General features: G+C 41.8%; 2 protein-coding genes across 4 annotated transcripts in view; one reads left to right on the top strand and one right to left on the bottom strand.

Moving 5' to 3' along the window:
- ATM (ATM serine/threonine kinase) overlaps positions 1 to 1,947 on the top strand; it is a 60,322-nt gene extending 58,375 nt beyond the window's left edge. For both annotated transcript variants that reach the window (XM_028726212.2, XM_028726214.2), the window contains 2 exons: positions 513 to 649; positions 749 to 1,947. In XM_028726212.2, coding sequence (XP_028582045.2) covers positions 513 to 649; positions 749 to 929 — 318 coding nt within the window. In that variant the 3' untranslated portion in view covers positions 930 to 1,947. The remainder of the gene's footprint in view (positions 1 to 512; positions 650 to 748) is intronic.
- C4H11orf65 (chromosome 4 C11orf65 homolog) lies at positions 332 to 15,708 on the bottom strand. 2 transcript variants are annotated; one of them, XM_077927054.1, is made up of 10 exons: positions 15,617 to 15,708; positions 13,673 to 14,468; positions 12,487 to 12,607; positions 10,191 to 10,283; positions 8,870 to 8,923; positions 7,826 to 8,026; positions 5,830 to 5,963; positions 4,448 to 4,618; positions 4,192 to 4,247; positions 332 to 3,096 (listed from the first exon to the last, which is right to left on the bottom strand). In XM_077927054.1, exons 2-10 carry the CDS (start codon positions 13,708 to 13,710, stop codon positions 2,945 to 2,947), a joined length of 1,020 nt encoding a protein of 339 aa, XP_077783180.1. In that variant the 5' UTR covers positions 13,711 to 14,468; positions 15,617 to 15,708; the 3' UTR covers positions 332 to 2,944. The 2 variants fall into 2 exon arrangements, with proteins under 2 accessions (XP_077783180.1, XP_028582059.2); XM_028726226.2 differs by having other exon boundaries at positions 13,673 to 13,739; positions 15,617 to 15,696.
- Positions 15,709 to 19,176: the final 3,468 nt, after the last annotated feature.

The raw sequence follows: 19,176 nt of genomic DNA on the forward strand, positions 1-19,176 counted from the left end.
TTTCTTAGGGAATGTTCATGCATATATGAACCAATCAGAATCCTGAGATCAGTATTAAGGGCCCTGAATTCTGTCCCACTCTTAGTAAATATTTTAACACAGTTGTAGGGTGTTTTCTACCCAGTTTCCATTGCTGTCTGGAACAGTTGATATTCACACTGTGTGTGAAGACTTACAAATGACACATTACGGTAGTTCAGCCTAGAGGTTACCATTTATCAGGTGGCCACAAACAGCTTAGAGCTCTACAAGGACTTTTTGTATTTGTATTTCAAAAAGCAGATTCACTGTAGCCTTATTTGCTGTTGACAGAACATTTATAACTGCCCAATTGCTAAAATAATGGAAATGTTTTATTACCAAGATGGGACCAAATCATAACATTTAATTCACATGCTGAACAACATTGCCAGTCTAAAGATTATCCTACAAACATGGAATCTTTATTTACCTGCCTTTTTAGGGCATTGAGCTAGCTTCATTTAGATACATATTTTTGCCTTGTTTTACAGGTGCTTCTGTATGACCCACTTTTTGACTGGACCATGAATCCCTTGAAAGCTCTGTATTTGCAGCAAAGGCCAGAGGATGAGACGGACATCAACTCAAGTCTCAATGCTGCTGATCGGGGATGTAACAAAAAATCAAAGTAAGAAATCACTACCGGGGGTGGGGCTTGTGACTAATATGAACATCTGCGAGGCTCTGCAACTTATGTTTTCTTACATTTTTTAAAAAATCTCAACAGTGATAACCAGACGTTTAATAAAGTGGCAGAGCGTGTTCTGATGCGACTTCAGGAGAAGCTTAAAGGTGTGGAAGAGGGGACAGTGCTCAGTGTTGGAGGTCAGGTGAACCTTCTCATACAGCAAGCCATGGACCCAAAGAATCTCAGCCGCCTCTTTCCAGGGTGGAAAGCCTGGGTGTGAAAATGCGGGGTTGGTCTTAATGAGTAGAAAATGTTCCTGCTGTATTTAAATCATCAGAACTGACAGTGGAATGTGCACAGTGGTCCTTGTTTTGCTGCTATGCAATGTACTTCACCAAGAGGGCGCCACCACACTGGCAGGAGGCTACAAGTGTGTGCCAACCATGATCACTAGCCATGCTAGATAACTAACATTTAGAAGTCCCTGATCTATGGCATATGGAAGGTGCACAAAGTTGTCTCCAGGTTTAAAGCAATGGACAAGAAACTGAAATGTTATGAAATGATACATTGGACTTAAAGCTGACAAGTACATTGCCCAAAACAAGGCTCCATATCAAAACTGGGAAGAAAAATACGTAGAAGAATTAAAAATCATATGCACAGTGTAAACTCACAATAGATTACTGTTATTGATGGCTGCATTTATTCGCCTTAAGAAAACAGATCCATTACTATTCATTGCAATAATCTGGGCACCCTTTTGGTTTTTGTAAATGCTGATATATTTTTGAAAACTGAAAAATTCAGTTATTTTTGCTACTCTTAGCTAGCAAAAACTTACCATGTGAAAAATGATTTTTTTAAAACCTGTTTTCTATCATGGAAATAGTGGCTTTATCCAATATTGTGTGTTTAAACAATATATGTCCATTTCTAATGGTTGTGTTACTGTTTTAAAAATGTAAATTGCTCTTTTATCCCCACCACTGATTATGTAATCCTTGGGAGGGAAAAGGGGCACTATAAATGAATATAAACTTACTAAGTAAGTTTAAGATATATGAAAACATGTATTTACCTTCCAGTAATAGTTTCTGGCATGTGTTTGCCATGTTCATGCCATTGAAGGAAACAATTTGTATATGTATTTGGTATTGCATTCTGTGCTATTGGGAGTATTGATTCTCTACAAAATGGGTAATAACATCCACCGGATCCTGACAAAAATCCTGTAGAGCTCAAAAGCTAGTGACAAAACTCTTGTATATGAAATAAAACTATGCTGTTACAGACAAGTATTGTCTCCAAAACCTTTTTTTTACATTTGTCCTGTAAGAGAATAAATATAGTAGTATAGAAAAACTGAGCAGTAAGCCAAACCATGGTTTAGAACAGTAGTCCCAGAGCAGAGGGAGATTGTGACTCCTTTAGTCCTACTGCTGTGAGCTGAGCCACAGTGGCGTCTATATGGGAGCATGGGACTGGTCTCCAGACACACCACAAACTGCTAACCAAGAACAAATTCTTGGTAGGGTAGCAGAACTGAAAAGATCATGTATGAGGCCACAGAGATCCCCAGGACTTGGGGGGGGGGGCAGGTCTTGTTACTTCCCACCCACCCATGTTATCTCAGTGCCAGTGGTTGGACAGTTTCTCGTCATCCATTAATGGCCTAAGAAGCAATGGCAACCGTTGATGCAGGAGTTGGGATTTTTTTTTTTTTTTTTTGCAAGGTGGCAAGTGAGGCAAGTTTCCAACAATGCAGCAACAGCAGCCATAGAGTGGGACAAGATGGCATTGTTGGTGGGTACATCTGGGGCCTGAGCCACGCCCAGTGGGGACATGGGCAGTGATGTTGCTGGGGGTGTGCGAGATGACAATGGGGGGACCAAGCAGACCTGACACGGATCTGGGTTAGGTCCCCTGGACTGCAGGGAGTGGGGGGTGGGTATCTGCTATGCTCAGCTCTAAAACAAACGACTGACTACCTGTTCATACATCTCACTATTTTGAGGGTCCTTAGGCACTTTCAGCTAGTAGACATACAAGTTTAAAACAGTATCTGCATTTCCAGAAGCAACTCCTTTATTCAGTGTGCTTCACCACAATACTGGAATAAGGTTTGACTTAAAATACTTTTGGATTTTGTGTTAATGTGCCAGGACAAATAAGGCTGCGGAATACACAAGTACACAGATATAGCTACTTATCTTTCAACATCCAGGTTGTTTGTTCTTATCTGTCTCCTGAAGCTTTATTTTGCTGCTGCTGTAGCTGCTGCTTGTAGAGTTGTCAGGTGAGTTTTGCCACTGAACTGTACGAAGTGTTTACCTTGCGCTGACTCTTTTTATCCGAATGCATTTGTGACTCTACTAGTTGCTGGATGGTGTTTGGTATCTCATTCGATTCCAAAGAGATGATTGGTTTGTCAGTAAACTGGAAACCTAAAGATTAGAATTGAAATTTAAGAAATGCATTTTAAATGACTATTTCAAATGGAAAAAAATTCCTTCCAGTAGCACCTTAAAGACCAACTAAGTTAGTTCTTGGTATGAGCTTTCGTGTGCATGCACACTTCTTCAGATACACACAAATGGAACATTGTGTTCAGAAGTTTATTCGTAGATGATGTTAAACAGCAGTTACAGTAGTAAGAGCTATTAGTTGGGATGCACCCCATTCAAATTTCAACTCTGCTATGAAATTCTGAGTAGCCTTATAGAATTACTTGAGGTTTTACATGCTGTTGAGATTCCTTGCCTGCTGCCAAGCTCTGCATTTTTTCTGCATTTATACAGAATTGCAGAACAGTCACTCTGTGTCAGTAGTAATATGTTGACAATAATGTCAGTTATTACATTTTGAATAATATAACCAAACCAAACAGCAAACATAACTAGAAAAAACATGCCTTTTGAACTAGTTAACACCCTTAATTGGTACAATGCCACAGAATTCCCTCAAATTCCATACTTCACTTCTTAACTGGGACAGAACTGTTTTCTCTTTACCATATGACAACAGTGAGGTTACTGAAGATGCAATAAATCTAAGCAACAATTGTCTAAGCAATGTTCTTTTACAGGTCAAGGCACACATTCTTCAATACCTCTGAAATTTAGGCATTAACATGTTTCATGAAATTCAGAGAATGAACTTTAGAGCAACCTGTGAAATGCAGATGCATGCTGCAATTTCTACTGTGCAAACCACTTAATGAAGTGAAGATTCTTGAAGAAAAATGCAAAACAGATCCAAATAATACATTATACAGTCCGTGTGGCTATCACTTAGCTCTCAACCCAAACAGTTAGGTTGGTAAGGTGATAAGTAGACCTGCTCACATGATTCATGCTACTTCTATCCACAGCCATTCACTTTAGAGAAAGAATCTGCTTTGGTTGTGAATTGACAGGAATCATGTTACCAGCATGCAGGTAGCTGCAACACAGCTATTCTGCCAGCGCTGTGTGTCAATTGGGTCTCCCATGCTGGAAAATTACATGGAAATTTGCCAGAAAGAGGTAGAGGTCCTTTACCTTGGATGCAGCTGGAAATCCTGCTTGTTCCAATTTCTTTCCATTCCTTAACATACCTAGGGACAACAAAGCCCATTCAGTAAAATGGAACAGAGGTTAGCAGAAACTCCCCCCCCCCCCCCGAATGGCTTAATGCTTTGAAATATAGGTAATATGGCACTATGCTGCCATTAACACATAACCTGGATATTTAAAAATAAGAGCAGCCTTTTTGACAATAATTAAGACTTGGAAGAAGAATAAAAGCTCAAATTACTCTTCATAGTTGAGTGCATTTGTCCATTTCAGCAATTCATCCACTTCCCATTCCATTACGTTATCTATCCCCTCATCCTTCAGAGTGTTGATTAACCCTTCTGCTGCTCTTTGAATTAATACTGTTGCATTTGTGTCCTCAGTTTTAGTTTGCAGGCTTTCGCCAAAGTACCTAGGAAACAGGAGCAGACGTTTCATTTTACAAAGGGGTAGCAAAAATAACTGTGTCCTGTGGTACCTTAAAGGCTAATGCATTAACTATGGCATCAAATCTTCATATGCATGAAATGCAATCCTAAACTGGCTATCATACATGAAAGGGAGAGGGGGTTAGATGGAGATTTAATGCAAAAAGAGCAGACAGTGACAACTGCCTAAAAGCAAAATAATAATTTACAGTGAACCACCAACAAGGCAGTGTTCATGACAATGTAAACACCCTAGGAGGTTGCTAGTTTTCTGCTACGTTCTAAACACTGAAAGCTCATGTTAATACCTAGAAACTAACAAGAATAAGTTTAAACTTCTCAGGACACCTCTATATTAGATCCTAAGACGGCCATCCTTGAACAAAGGAACTTTAAAAGGAAGTTCCAGGATGAAACTGCTGAATTAAAATTTATCAGGCAATTCAATTCTTTCACCTGTTGCTTGAATGGAAAGCGCAGATTTTTCTCACACTACATGTGACACCAAGGCCGGGGGGTTGTGTTATCACCAAGACTGTCTTGTCAACTGATCACCTTTTGATAAACCTGTCTCTCTTCTTTTTGCATGTAGTTTCCCTCTGAGCTCATTTCCCTTACAGTACTGACAGCTGGCTGGAGAGCAAGACATGCTTGTACCTGCCCATTGGCAGTGGGAGGCTGAGCTGAAGTCAGTTTCCATTGGATGGAAAGCCCTTCTCCCTCCCCATCTCTGCTTTTCAAACCTCCAAAAAGCAGAGGTTCCAAGAGCCAAACAGGGCTGTGTTGTAAAACCTCTGTGTTGTAAAATCCCCTTGCTGTTCTTTAAATCACTGGTTTTCAGAAGTTTCATCAGCAGCACAATTGTGGCTTCAAAGTGCATCACCTGCTGTCAGTTTTTCCATTTCAGGCATTTTCCAACACAGTAAACACAGGTGTTTTATTAAGATCCCAGGAGGCCACCGTACTTGGCTGGCAGGATGCTTTGGGCTTGGTGGGGCCGAAATGAGCCAGCAAAAGCAATGGAACTTCTTACCCTATGATTTATAGCAAACTGTGTCTAGTTGGCCAATGAATATAGTGCCTGAAGTAGGAGGCCTTTATCATGGCAACTGTATGAATGATAATAAAATTATTCAGAAGATAAAATTAAAACAGTCCACTCTTATGTACAGCACTTCAAACTGCAGCAGCTCACATTTTTTTCAGCCACTCTATTTTTCTTCTTTTTCTTTTTCTTTCTACAGCTTGTATCTTCTGCACCTTGCAGTAGTGGAATTCCTTTATTCGGATGTTGTCTTTAGCAGTTAAGGGGTCCATGTCCTTCCAAAACTGAAACACATTTTTTCACAAACTGTTACAAATGCGTAATAATTTTCTGACCCTTGTCAATGCTAACCTCCTTCCTTCCTCCATTTATGCCATTGTCTCTATATGAATTTCCTGGTCACACACAGCTCTGCAGAGGATATTGCTGTTCCTGTACAGCCACCAAAATGTAACTTCCTTGCCTCTCTCCCTCTTGTTTTGTAGTGAAGCAAAATAAAAATAAAATCAATGAGCTTCAATTCTTTTTGCCCATGCTCCGCTTGCAAGGGCAGAGGAACATCAGAGAATGGTTGTATTTGTTGTAATACAGAGGGTGGAGGATGCTACCACAGAGTTTAGCCTTGCTGTCATCTTAGGTGTTCTGGTAGTCTCTTAACTCCAGAAAGATCCATGCTGCCTGGTCAGACATGCAGGGCAAAAAATAGTTGGCATTTGCTGACATCGATTCATACTGACATCCTCCTCAGGTATGCATACCAACACAAGAACTCCAATACATGGAAATGTATTTTTCCCCACCTCCTGCTCTTGCCTACAACTTAATTAAGCCATCCCAGGCACTTCCTAATTTGGTGCTCTTACGAGTTCCCAGGAAGGAAGCAGCTTACTAATAATAGCAGCCTCGCTACTGACTTTCAAGCATCTCTTTGAAGATCTTTTTATGCTGACATGTCTATGCAGCTGTTTCTTGGTTAGCCAGTCATTTTAATTATGGTTTTCCCCTAATTGTCTCTATGGTGTTTTATGTTTCATTATACTTTTATATAAGGTTGTACATCGCTTTGATGTTTTGTATGGGTTGGCAGTATGTAAATATCTTTATAAATAAAAGCACTGCCGCCGCCACTGCCACATTAGAATCTGTTAGCGTACCAGAGGTATACGTGTGGTACCCTATTTGTACTCCACATTCTGTTGAACTCGCTACTGGCTACAGGAAACTCAAATCCGAATGGTATACTCACTTGTACTTCCTTGTGAAACTCTAGGACACTCTCCTAGAACTTTCTCCATTTATTCTCATTAAAATTGTATATATACCCACAGGTCTCAGGTGGGTTCACAACATAAAAGTTTCAATACAAAAGCACAAAAATACGTAATAAAAATAACTAAAACAATAAGCAATTCTATTGTATACAAACTAATAAAAAATACACTCCCCAAGAAAAGCCCCAAAACAACCCCTAGCCCACAAATACAAAAATCCAAATTGACATTTTAAAACAATTTAAATAAAATGAATAAAACAACACCAACCCAAGTTAAAACCCCATCCCCAGTTAGAACAGTAATTTTAGCTAACTGGGCTTTTCAGAACACAAGAGCCCATCTGTCCAGCACCCTGATTTCATAGGGGACAACCAGGGAAGCCCATGGGAAGCCCACAATCAGAACCTGAAAGTTGCAGCCTGATTAGTAATAACAATTATTATTATTATTATTATTATTAATACCCCGCCCTTGTGGCTGGGTTTCCCCAGACAATCTGGGCAGCTCCCAACAAAGTCTTAAAAATACAATAAAACATCAAACATTAAAAACTTTCCTAAACAGGGCTGCCTTCAGATGCCTTCTAAAAGTCAGATAGTTGTTTTTCCTTGACATCTGATGGGAGGGTGTTCCACAGGGCAGGCGTCGCTACCGAGAAGGCCCTCTGCCTGGTTCCTGTAACCTCACTTCTCGCAGTGAGGGAACCGCCAGAAGGCCCTCGGAGCTGGACCTCAGAGTCCGGTCTGAACAATGAGGGTGGAGAGGCTCCTTCATGTATATTAGCACCACCAGGCACCTTGTCATGTCACATAAATTAGCTTTGCTGGTATTTGAGAATGACACAGCAGATGAAAATGTTTTTATTTTATTACCCTGTTGGAAAGGAGTCTCCAGCCATTATTCTCTATGCGTTGGTACCAATCCATGTGATCATCAAAGCTTGCTTCCTGGAAACTTCGTCGTTGCCTTGACTTGGCTGCTAGCTTTGCATAGTCTTTGGGACTGTTTGCACATAGATCCACAACAGGTCTGTGGGTAAATATCTTGTAATATACGCATGGAGGAAACTTCACCTGCAGAGAGATATTCAATTTTAAAATGAGAAACTTGATTATTGACTACTGCCCTTAAAAAAAAAAAAGTGTTATGGTTATTTTTTAAATTCTCTGTTGGTTGTCGTAAATGGCCCTTAATTTTAGTTCCTCTCAGAACTGGAAGCAGACTGGATTCTGCATTTCCCCAAAACTTACATTTAGGGCCTATGAAGGAACTCATTATCATTTGCATTTGACAGACTGAAGAACAGAAAGCAATTTTTACAGGTATTTAATTCAAATGAGCAGAAATAACATGTAGGACTTGTCTTCCCAGGTTGACCATTTAATTGCTAGGCTAAAATCCTTCTCCCTGATGTATTAGCTTTCCATGTAGATAGATGAAGATTACTTTTCTAGGGAGAGTATTAGAGTCTGAAAATCTCAATTTTATTAATTTACATTTAACAGACTTCAAAATATGCAATATAAAGTATGTAAGATGTTTAGGTATCATTTGCACTTTTGACATTCATCTAAACCAAGGATGGGGAATGCTTTTCAGCCTGAGGGGCCTCATTCCATTCACAGAAATCTTCTTAGGACCACATGCCAGCTGTGGGCAGAGCAATGAACCACAATTTTATCTTTGTGCAGGAGACTAATTGCCACACATACTGCCATACTCCATCCAGACAAGCAAGGGACATTAGCAGAGTTCAAGAATACATTCCAGGCAGGTGAAAACACTGGAGGTGTCATGCTAAACAAGCCTGGGGAGAAATGGGGTGACCCAGGGAGATTGCCAGGCAGAGAGGTCTGGAAGACTGCATTTGGTTCCTGGGCCTGAGATGCCCCACCCCTAATCTAAGTTATACTTACCCCACCTAGTCTGAATCTTATATGAATCCCTGCTGCAGCATCTATAAATCCTGCCTGTAACCAAAGGAAAATAATTATGGCATCTTGTTTGTTATGAGACCCTTGGAGAACAGATATGGCTAAGATTTTGGGTTGTAGACTATTGTTTAGCTCCCTATTTCTCTTAAATCTTGATTACTGCTTTGCTTTGTTGTTGTTGTTGTTGTTGTTCTAGCCAGTTAACAACAATTATTTGCAAACCTAGTCTATAGTGCATTAAGGAGCTGCAATCCTATACCAATTACCTGCAGAAATTTGGCTGGAACAATTAATCTAAAATTATATAAACTGACTTCTTCATGGAGATCTCAAAACTATGGCTAGCAAGATGAGGCAGGGAAAAAAGGAGGACAGGCAGGTAGGCAAACAGGTTTTAAAATATTGATTTGCAAAACTCACTTTCAGCACACTAAGGCTGCAATTCTGTACCTACATACCTAAAGGTAAGCGCCACTGAACATACAAAGATTCAGAGTATCATAGAATTGTTGAGCTGGAAGAGAAGGGCATCCAGTCCAACCCCCTGCAGTGCAGGAATACACATAGGATACATATAGCAATACATATAGGATTGTGATGTCAAAGCACATTAAATGTGTCTACTGGAGTTAAAGCTGGGTGAAATATACTCAGAGTCGCAAAGTGATTTCATGCTCTTTATTCAGCTCATAGTGGTGAGGAGGAATGAATGAATGTCCCCTCAAAGTATCTGCTTTATATACATTATTTACACAATGGGCTGCACATGATTGGCTAATTCCGGAATTCTACTGTAAGCCAATCAGGTTGTGGATTCACTTCTATCTGGAGCATGATTGGGTAGTTCCTGCCAACCAATCATACTGCTGCATTGTTCTAGGACCAATCAGACTGCTGCATTCTGAATCCTATTGTTCTAGGACCAATCAGACTGCTGCCTTTTGGATCCTATTGTTCTAGGACCAATCAGACTGCTGCCTTTTGGATCCTATTCAACTCAGTACATAACACTGGGTGTTTCATAGTAACAGACACAGTTAATTATTGGTATTATAATTTACTGTCAACAGGTCTACAGTATGTAGCTCTCTAAAACGTCTCTTGAGTAGTCAGCCATTTTAATAATTGCTATGTATTGCTTTTAAGTATTTTTATGTTGTTGTACACCCCCACAAAGTTTTGCAAGAGCGTAGTGTATAAATACTATTATGCATGAATAATAGATAAATAAATAAATAATAGTTGATAGATAGTAGTGAAACAGTGAAGTTAAAACAATGATCCTCTTCAATCTAACCCTTACCTCTTTAGGATCAATGAACCTCATCAGATGATAAGGTTCTCCGCATATTTTAAAGGAAATTAGGTCTTTATAGTAGTCAAACACACCGATATCCTGGCCACAAGAGATAAATAACAGTTGTTATTGTGGGAAGCCACCCAGAGTAACTGTGACAACCCAGTCAGATGGGCGGGATACAAGAAATTCATCATCATCATCATCATCATTATGACCACCACCATTATAGTTTGTGAATAATAATAAAAAAATTCAAAGGCCAATACATCCTGACAAGAAATTGTGGACTCTTCTTCTCCCCTTGCTTTAAAAGAATCAAGTAGGTTTCACTGTTCCAAACAGCTTAAGGAAGGGCTGGGACTCCTTAGCAGAGCACACACTCTGCATGCAGACAGCCTCAAATTCAATCGCTGGCATCTCCAGGTAAGACTGAGAAAGATCACTGTCTGAATGCCCCTGGGGAGCTGCTGTGTGGATCTAACACTGAGATAGATGGTCTGACTCAATATAAGGAAGTCTCCTACGTTGCAGATGATGGGGGGGGATCCACCTGCACCCCTGGAGAACTGCTAGCCAGAGCAGACAAGACTGCTGTACATGGTCTCAAGTTTCACACTGGACAACTGGTTCAAAAAGACCTTGTTTAATGCTTTTTCTGAAAAGATCATGCATGAACTTCAGGTTACAAGAGGCAATGGCAACCCAGGGTACTTTACCATTGACTAGTGCCTCTTTGTGACATATATTTATAGGCAGTCACACAGACAGACACTCTCATCCAAGTACTGTATATGACTTTTATTTGGAGGGTCTTGTTCTCATGTTTGGCTTTCCCTTCTCAATGCTTCATCTTGCCCCAATTCTTGTGGCTTGTTCCTTTTCTTTTGTGGTTTCTCCCCACCTTATGCTTTGCTCTGTAAACCTATCACTAGAGGGTTTTTCTCCTGAGGTGCTGTGATACGCAATACAGGCAGCTCCCAATTTATGTGGGGGTGACATTCCAAGGCACTGCGCGTTTAAGTGAAATCGTGTATATTTAAAACACCATTGAAAACATCTGCAAACACCCCATTCCGCCCTGCCCCATCCCAGCCAGTTTTGTAACATTTTTGTACGATTTGGGGGTCACTACAGAGGAATGGGAGCTTCCTTTCTGGAACTAAGATCAGCTGGGGTTCTTATTTGATGTCTCTGGGATCATGATGGGAGAGGAAGGACTAAGACTCTTCTCCCTTCCCACAGCTCTAATTCTCCTCAAAAAGCCCATCAGGTGCTATTTCTATTTAAAAAATGACATGTTAATTGCTTTCATATAGTAGGCTATAAAATAAGGCAGGCATGGGAAACCTTTGGCCCTCCAGATGTCACTGAACTTCAAACTTCCATCAGAGCCAGCCCACCTATGAGGCAGCGTAAAGCATCCGCTTCAGATGGTGGAAGCACAAGAGGCGGTGCCCCTGCTCATGGGGTAGAGAAGACGAGCAGCCGCATCTAGCAAAACACTGCTGCTCAGCAGTGGGAAGCTCTTGCTATTGCCGAGAAGTGGTGGAGGCGCAGCAGGGAGGTGAGGCAGGGAGCAGCACATTCCCATTTCGCCTCAGGTGGCAAAATGGGATGGGTCGCCTCAGACTCCCATCACTCCTGAAGACTGGCCATGCTTGCTGCGGCTGAAAGGAGTTCTAGTTCAGCAGCATCTGGAGGGCCGAAGGTTCCCCACGCCTGGTACAGTACAATGGTACCTCGGGTTACATACGCTTCAGGTTACAGAATCCGCTAACCCAGAAATATTACCTCAGGTTAAGAACTTTGCTTCAGAAATCGTGCTCTGGTGGCGTGGCGGCAGTGGGAGGCCCCAGTGGAGGCCCCATTAGCTAAAGTGGTGCTTCAGGTTAAGAACAGTTTCAGGTTAAGAACAGACCTCCAGAACGAATTAAGTTCTTAACCCGAGGTACCACTGTATATGGTTATAATTTGAACCTCAGGTACAGGAATACCAGGCTGACAAGCTAAAGTGCAGTCCATGTGCTACATCACCAATAAGGTTATTATTTCATTTTAATTTATTTATTTTTTATATCCTGCCTTTTCCCCAGACTGGGACTCAAGGCGGCTTACAGATAAAAATACAAAAACACAGATAAACATTTACCATTGTTCCTTGGAGTTACAACATTGATTATAGTTATATGCTATGATCTAGAAAACCACAGAAAATTAAAACCAAAACCAAAAAACCTATCTAACCCCAGAAGCAGATTATTCTGAGGAAATGTATAGAGAAGTAGCACTTCTAACTTACCAGCCATCTTTTCCAGGCTCTCTGAATAACCGTTGCTGCTCTACTTTCTTTTTCATGTTCCTCACTGAGGTACAATTCTACGACAGCATCCGCTCTGGATGTTGAATGTCTTGAATGTTTCCTTCAAATAAAACATTTTAAGATATATCATTCAAACAATTAGCAATTCATTAGTTTTGCATATATTTTTTTACTTCCCTGATTAAAAAAAATATACAAGATAATGTTGTCTATAACCAGAACTTGACTTACTATTTTACATTTCATAATTTAGGTGAGATATTGACAAACAAAACTATCACACAAGACATATATAGTTTCTGCAGAGAACATAGAAAAAAATAAAAGCAAAAGTAGAATGCCCCCTGCAAGGAGGGAAACCAGGAGGTAATAAATGCTGGTGGCTTTGATAAAGAAAAGCATTTTTTACAATGGTTTCAGTAATAGATAGTAACATAACCTAAACTCTTTGAACTTACAAGTTTATTCTTTTACGATCCACAATGATAACAACATACACTCAACTTAAAAATGGCTTGCTTCTACTATATCATGCAGAAGTGATGGACTGGAAGTTAAAGGCTTTCATACATTCTCTGGGTATTTCATTCTCTGGGTATTTACTCAGGAGTAATTTCCGGCTTGCTGATCAAAAGGTTGGCAGTTCCAATCCCCGCGATGGGCTTAGCAGTTCGAAAGCATGTCAAAGTGCAAGTAGATAAATAGGTACCGTTCCGGCGGGAAGGTAAACGGCGTTTCCGTGCGCTGCTCTGGTTCGCCAGAAGCTGTATGCCGGCTCCATCGGCCAATAAAGCGAGATGAGCGCTGCAACCCAAGAGTCGTCCGCGACTGGACCTAATGGTCAGGGGTCCCTTTACCTAATTTCCGGTAAATTCAATGGGGCTTACACACTTACCCAGGAGTAAGACCCACAGAATTCAACAGAGCTTAGCTCTGAGTAAAAATGCATAGAATCAGGCTGTTTGTTATCTTTTAGGTACAGGCAACTTCCCACCTGCGCTCCAGACACACAAGTCCAGCCCATCCCATTACACCCCTGCCCCTTTCCACCCTCTTCTGGGTCTGAAAATGACATTTGCATTGGTGGTCGCATGCCAATTGAAAGTGCGCAAAATGGCTGCTACTTGTATATACTTATACTGTATCTTTAAATTTACAGACTTACCAACGCTTTTGTTGGCTTCTAGAGGGTTTAATTTCCATTGCAGAAAAATGCTTGGACCTGGATTATCCTATACAAAGAACCAATGGACCAGAACAAGGATTTATCGCTCATTTTCCTGACTTTATGAAAACTAATTATGTGCACTAAATGAAGAACGGCATCGGGAAAATAGTGGTTGCCTTCTATACAGCACCAATTTTCATTCACACACATATAAGTACGTTGTTGGAGAAGCAAAATGGAACTTTTCAAAAAGATGGACAGAAACAGTATTGCACAAACCCCTCTCTCTATCTAATAGGGTCCTTGGTGTTTCTTCACAGATTTAAGAGCAGGGCTGGCCCAAGACACTTTGGCCCCTGAGGTGAACCACAAAATGGTGCCAGGGCATAAGGAGCGAGTGAAGATCTACACCAGGAACAAGGGTGAAATAAGGATCTACATCGGGAACTAGGGTAGGGTGGGGGAATCAAGTCAACCTTACTCGATGGTTGAAGTGGGTATCAAAAGCAGTTGTGGTGCGGAGAAAGGGGCCCATTTTGAACTAGGCAGGTACAGCACCCAGGAGAAAACAGAGGGTAGCCCTCACCATTTCCTGCCTAGGGCTGGGAGGAGACCAGCCGTGCCTCACGGAGTGCACCAGCGGCAGCATCCATTGCATTCCTTGGAGGACGGATCTGCTGCCCCAATACTGTACATCCTGCCACCCGAGGCAGTCGCCTCACCTTGGTCACAGGTGGGCCAGCCTTGAATAAGAACGCTTCAGACAATGTAGTTTACAAACTGCTGCCCTAATCTACAAAGTAAACAAAATTGGATTTGAATAAAAAATAACAAGCCAATTTGTTATTTGTTATTGTTATTTGTCATTTGTTATTGTTATACAATTTATTTAAATGAAGATAAAAGTGGCTTCATCGACGCGTCTTCTAGATTGCATTGTAAATGCTTAATAACAGTCGCATTTAGATTGGATTGCAGCAATGTACTCTATCTGTGAAGTTGCCTTTGCAGGTGGTTTGGAAACTTCAACTGGTTAAAAGGAATCTGATAGATTATTACCAGGGGGCCAATAGATCAGGTCATATGAGTTCAATATTAAGCCGTCTCCATTTGCAACCAGTGTACTTCTGACCTCCATTCAAATCTCTCTTTTGGGGCATAAGGGTTGGAATAGCATTGGTACATGATACCTCCCCAAATGTATCTGCTCAAACATTAAGATTAGCTTCAGAGCACCTGCTCTGTATTTTTCTCTGACAATAGGTAGGAAAACACAAACAGTGGGGGGGGGGGTGTCTTTTCAGTGGTGGTGCCAAGACTTTTAAAACATTTTATGAGAGGCGCCTGCGTGGCTCCCTCTTTAAGGACTTTTTTCAAAGGGACTTTCCCAGGGAAGAGTAAATCAGGATTTAAAAGCAAGTCATGGGTGCTTCCAGACTGCTGCTATTTAAGGTGGGATTCAGGTTGTGTAATTGTCGAGTCTGTTTGGCAGTTTTGCGCGTGTGTGCGCGCCCCCCCCCCCACATACCCTGCACTTCCCCCAAAAAACTGATTTTTTTGCGGTAAGGAAAGTGATGGAAATTTATACTGGAAAGCAGGGTGGGTGTAGTGCAGACAACACTTGCTGATATGCCAGGTAATCTAACTTCCCCACAAACAGGGAATGCGCCTTCAACAGCAAACAAGTAAGGGCGAATGCCAAATAAACCACCCGTCTGGAAGAGCCCTTCCTCACCAAGGAGAAGGCCAAAGAAAGTGAGGAAGCGTCACCACACAAACAGAACCTCTGCGTGCGCGCACGTGTGAATGCTCAAAAAAATGCGTGCACAGGTTCTACCAAATTCCCGTCCCCGTTTCTGCGCCCTCCGAGTGCAGTGGCGGCGGCTTCCCCCCTCCTCGGAGCCTCCCTTGCCCTCGCGCCCACCCCCGGTCCCTTTTTACCCTCGCGCCCAGAACGAAGCGGCCTTCGTCTCTCCGCGTCCCGCTCGCGGGGTGTTTTCCGGTTGCCATAGGAACCCCCGGAGGCTTCGCGGCCTAGTCCCTTCCCCCGCCTGAGGAGAGCCTGGGGGGGGGGTGAAGAGGAGTCCCGGGTGGAAGAGGGGGAGGCCGGCGGAGCAACGCGGCTTCGGCCCGGTCTAGCTTCATTGCCATTGGGAAGGTCGATCCGTCTTCGAAAACGGGCGCGATAAATACATGAAAAGAAATTAGCAAGCTTGTTTCTGCCTATGTTAACAAGAGCTTTTTTATTATCAGAAATTAGTAGCAGGTGAAGTTGTTGTGGTTTTTTTTTGCAATCACCTGTGAATGGCAACGGAGCTAAGGCTCTAAAAGAGGCAACTGCAAGAACTATTATTATTATTATTATTATTATTATTATTATTAGCACTTTTCCTGAGAAGTCATTCTTTTTTTAACTGATCCTTTAAGGACTTGGGAGGGCGTTGCTTTTTTTTTTTTTTTGGTTGTTGCATTTCATGTTTTTATATTGCAATTTTATCTTGCAAACTGCCCCCCCCCCCCGCCAAGACCTGTGGGTATAGGGCTGTAGATACATTTAATAAATAATAACAGTAATAAATAATAACCCATAAAATTAAATTGCGATGAGTTATCCTCAGCCCTCAGGAAAAGGTGGAATATGCAACGCCATAAATAACACACCTCCGAAACCACAAGAAGATCTAGCATGTCTATCCCAGGTCAATTATAATTACTCCTAGATAGTTCCAACAGGGAAGAATTAAGGGGCATTAATTCTTAGTTAATTAAGTTCAGAGGTTCTCAAATTGGTCAACAGGCTACCAGCAGCCCAGAGCTTCATTCAGCTGGTGTGCAACATGCCTGTGGATTTGGAGGCGACATATCCATCACACTAAATATTTATATTGATTTTTTTAAATGTTACTTTTGTTTCTTATACTTTATTTTATTGTATTCATCTACGTTTTGGATTCTGTGGAATTCAATTTGTTGTAAGAAGTAAAAGACACAATAAAAATACAGTTCAGAAACACAGTGTCTAGCACAGTGCATTACAATTGCTACAACAGGTAGAAAATGTCATTAAGTGATCCAACAAGTTTTCATGTGGGGGGAGGGGGGAGTTTGGGAACGACTGTCCTGGTTAAAGGACTTATCCTTATAACCAGAGCTGTGAATACGCTCTGTTGCATCCTAATTACCGGTAAGTTAACCAATACTGCACATTATAAAGCCCTTACCATCTCCACTGTAGTCTGAATAAACTCTGCAAAATTTGCCATTTAATATGCTTCTGCTGCTTGTATTTATGTTTTTCATTACCGTAATGTATATATAGCTTCCATCTCACTAGCCATCCCCACCTCTCCAATTTCCAAGACTTCTTCACAGCCACAAAAACAAATAATATCTTCACTTAAAGAAGAGTTTGGATTTGATATCCCGCTTTATCACTACCCAAAGGAGTCTCAAAGCGGCTAACATTCTCCTTTCCCTTCCTCCCCCACAACAAACACTCTGTGAGGTGAGTGGGGCTGAGATACTACAAAGAAGTATGACTAGCCGCAGGTCACCCAGCAGCTGCATGTGGAGGAGCAGGGAAGCGAACCCGGTTCACCAGATTACAAGTCTACTGCTCTTAACCACTACACCACACTAGCTCTCTGGATACTTAATTATGTGGTTGAATTCCAGTAAATTGTCTGAAATAAATCTTGGGTCAGGATGTCACCAGCACTCCATGCACCAGTGCTGGTGACCACATGCTGGTGGTGGTAGATGGGCTCCACCATAAATAGCAGCCTCCCAGTCAACACTTGATTGGATAGTTTTGGTAATGTAGCTATGACAATAGCACACCACTCCAAAAGGATATGAGAGAATGTGATGCTAACAAACAATACAAAGATGAAGATCTACCAGGCTTGCATGTTGAGCGTTCTGCAACTTACACCTGCCAGAAGCAAATTCTCAGTGACTTCCATATGTGTTGTGTCAGGAAGATTTGGAGCATCACATGGCAGGACAGTCTCAAAGACGTGCTCTTCCAAGCCCACCTTCCCGGCATGTTCACACATGTCTTAGAGATTTATACAATGGCTTGGTCATGTACAAAGAATGGAACACGGCACGATCCCCAAGGATGTGCTACGGAGAGTTGGCTTCAGATACCAGGCCTGTTGGCAGGCTGACTGCGTTATAAAGATGTCTGCAAATGTGATATGAAGGCTGGCAACATCAACCCCGCCGTGTGGGAATCCCTTGCAGACGACCACAGTGCCTGGAGACAGTCAGGTTGTGTGTCCGCAACAGTGACCAGAGCAGTAATGACTGCTGGGAGGAGCAGAGAGAGAAGAAATGCCATGGTGCATGTGTAACAGTGAAACCAGACACCTTCATCTGTCCAAGCTGCATTAAAATATGTCTCTCCCATTTTGGTCTCTACAGCTTTCTCTAGCCAAAGATAAATCACAGACAAGAGCGACAAATAGGCTCTTCGTCTGCATATGAAGTAGCCAAACTACCTATTTGAAGCTCTGTTTGATCTTAGGTATAGCCCTTAGCAACGAAAGTGTCTTGCATCCCAGCAGTCTTGGTAAGGGCAGAGGTTGCATGTTCCCAAAATAAAATGAAACTAGTCAAACTGTTCTCAGCAGCTGGGGAGGGAAAAACACTCAGACAAACCAAAGAACAGTGCTTCAGACAAACCAAAGATCAGAGTTCAGCTCTTGCTTTGTCGTGCTCACAAGGGCTGAAGCACACAAAATAGGTGAAAAGGTTAATGTTCAAAGCCCGTTTCAATATTCAAGCAGAAGTTCAAGCAGTCCCAGTCTAGGGTATGTTCTTACTTGGTTAGAACAAATCACTCAAGGAAACTGAAGTGTTTTGTTGCCGAGTCACTCGGAAACCCGCTTCCATGAAAAGTAGCGGAAGTGTTCACACTGACCTTAGCTTATTTCATATGAAAGCATGAATCATATACACAAATAACATTAAGATAAATGTTGCTCTTGTCATTCAATCTCTTCCCTTTCCTTGTGTGTGACTATTTGGGCCCTTCCCTTCCATAGATTCTTTTTTGTTGTTGTTGTTAATTCATGAGTACTTGCGTTCATGATGCCATTGGGGCAGATCTGCATGATCCAGCTTTCAATACCGTTTTACGCCTGCAAAAGGTTATATTGTGGCTGTACTCTGCAATAACAGATTGCAAATAACCTTGATGCAATAACAGTGCATTGGTGGTGGGTTTGTTCTGTTTTATTAGTTGCAAACAGCCTCTCTGTCATTGTGGATTCTGGAGAAGAGATTTGCTGACTCTTGCAGACACCATAAAAGGCACTGGTAGTTACACCGGTGCCTACAGGCGCCCCCTAGCTTAACTACATAGATCACAGAGTACAAAAATGGGGTTGTCAAGGAACTAGACATCCACAATACATGTCTGGCGTGTTCTGTTTGGCTTGGTGAGTCACAAGCTTTGCAGGCCTGCTCAAGACGAGGCTTGTAGGCAGGTCTCC

The sequence above is a fragment of the Podarcis muralis genome, chromosome 4 (assembly GCF_964188315.1).
Source record: "Podarcis muralis chromosome 4, rPodMur119.hap1.1, whole genome shotgun sequence".
Taxonomy (NCBI): domain Eukaryota; kingdom Metazoa; phylum Chordata; class Lepidosauria; order Squamata; family Lacertidae; genus Podarcis; species Podarcis muralis.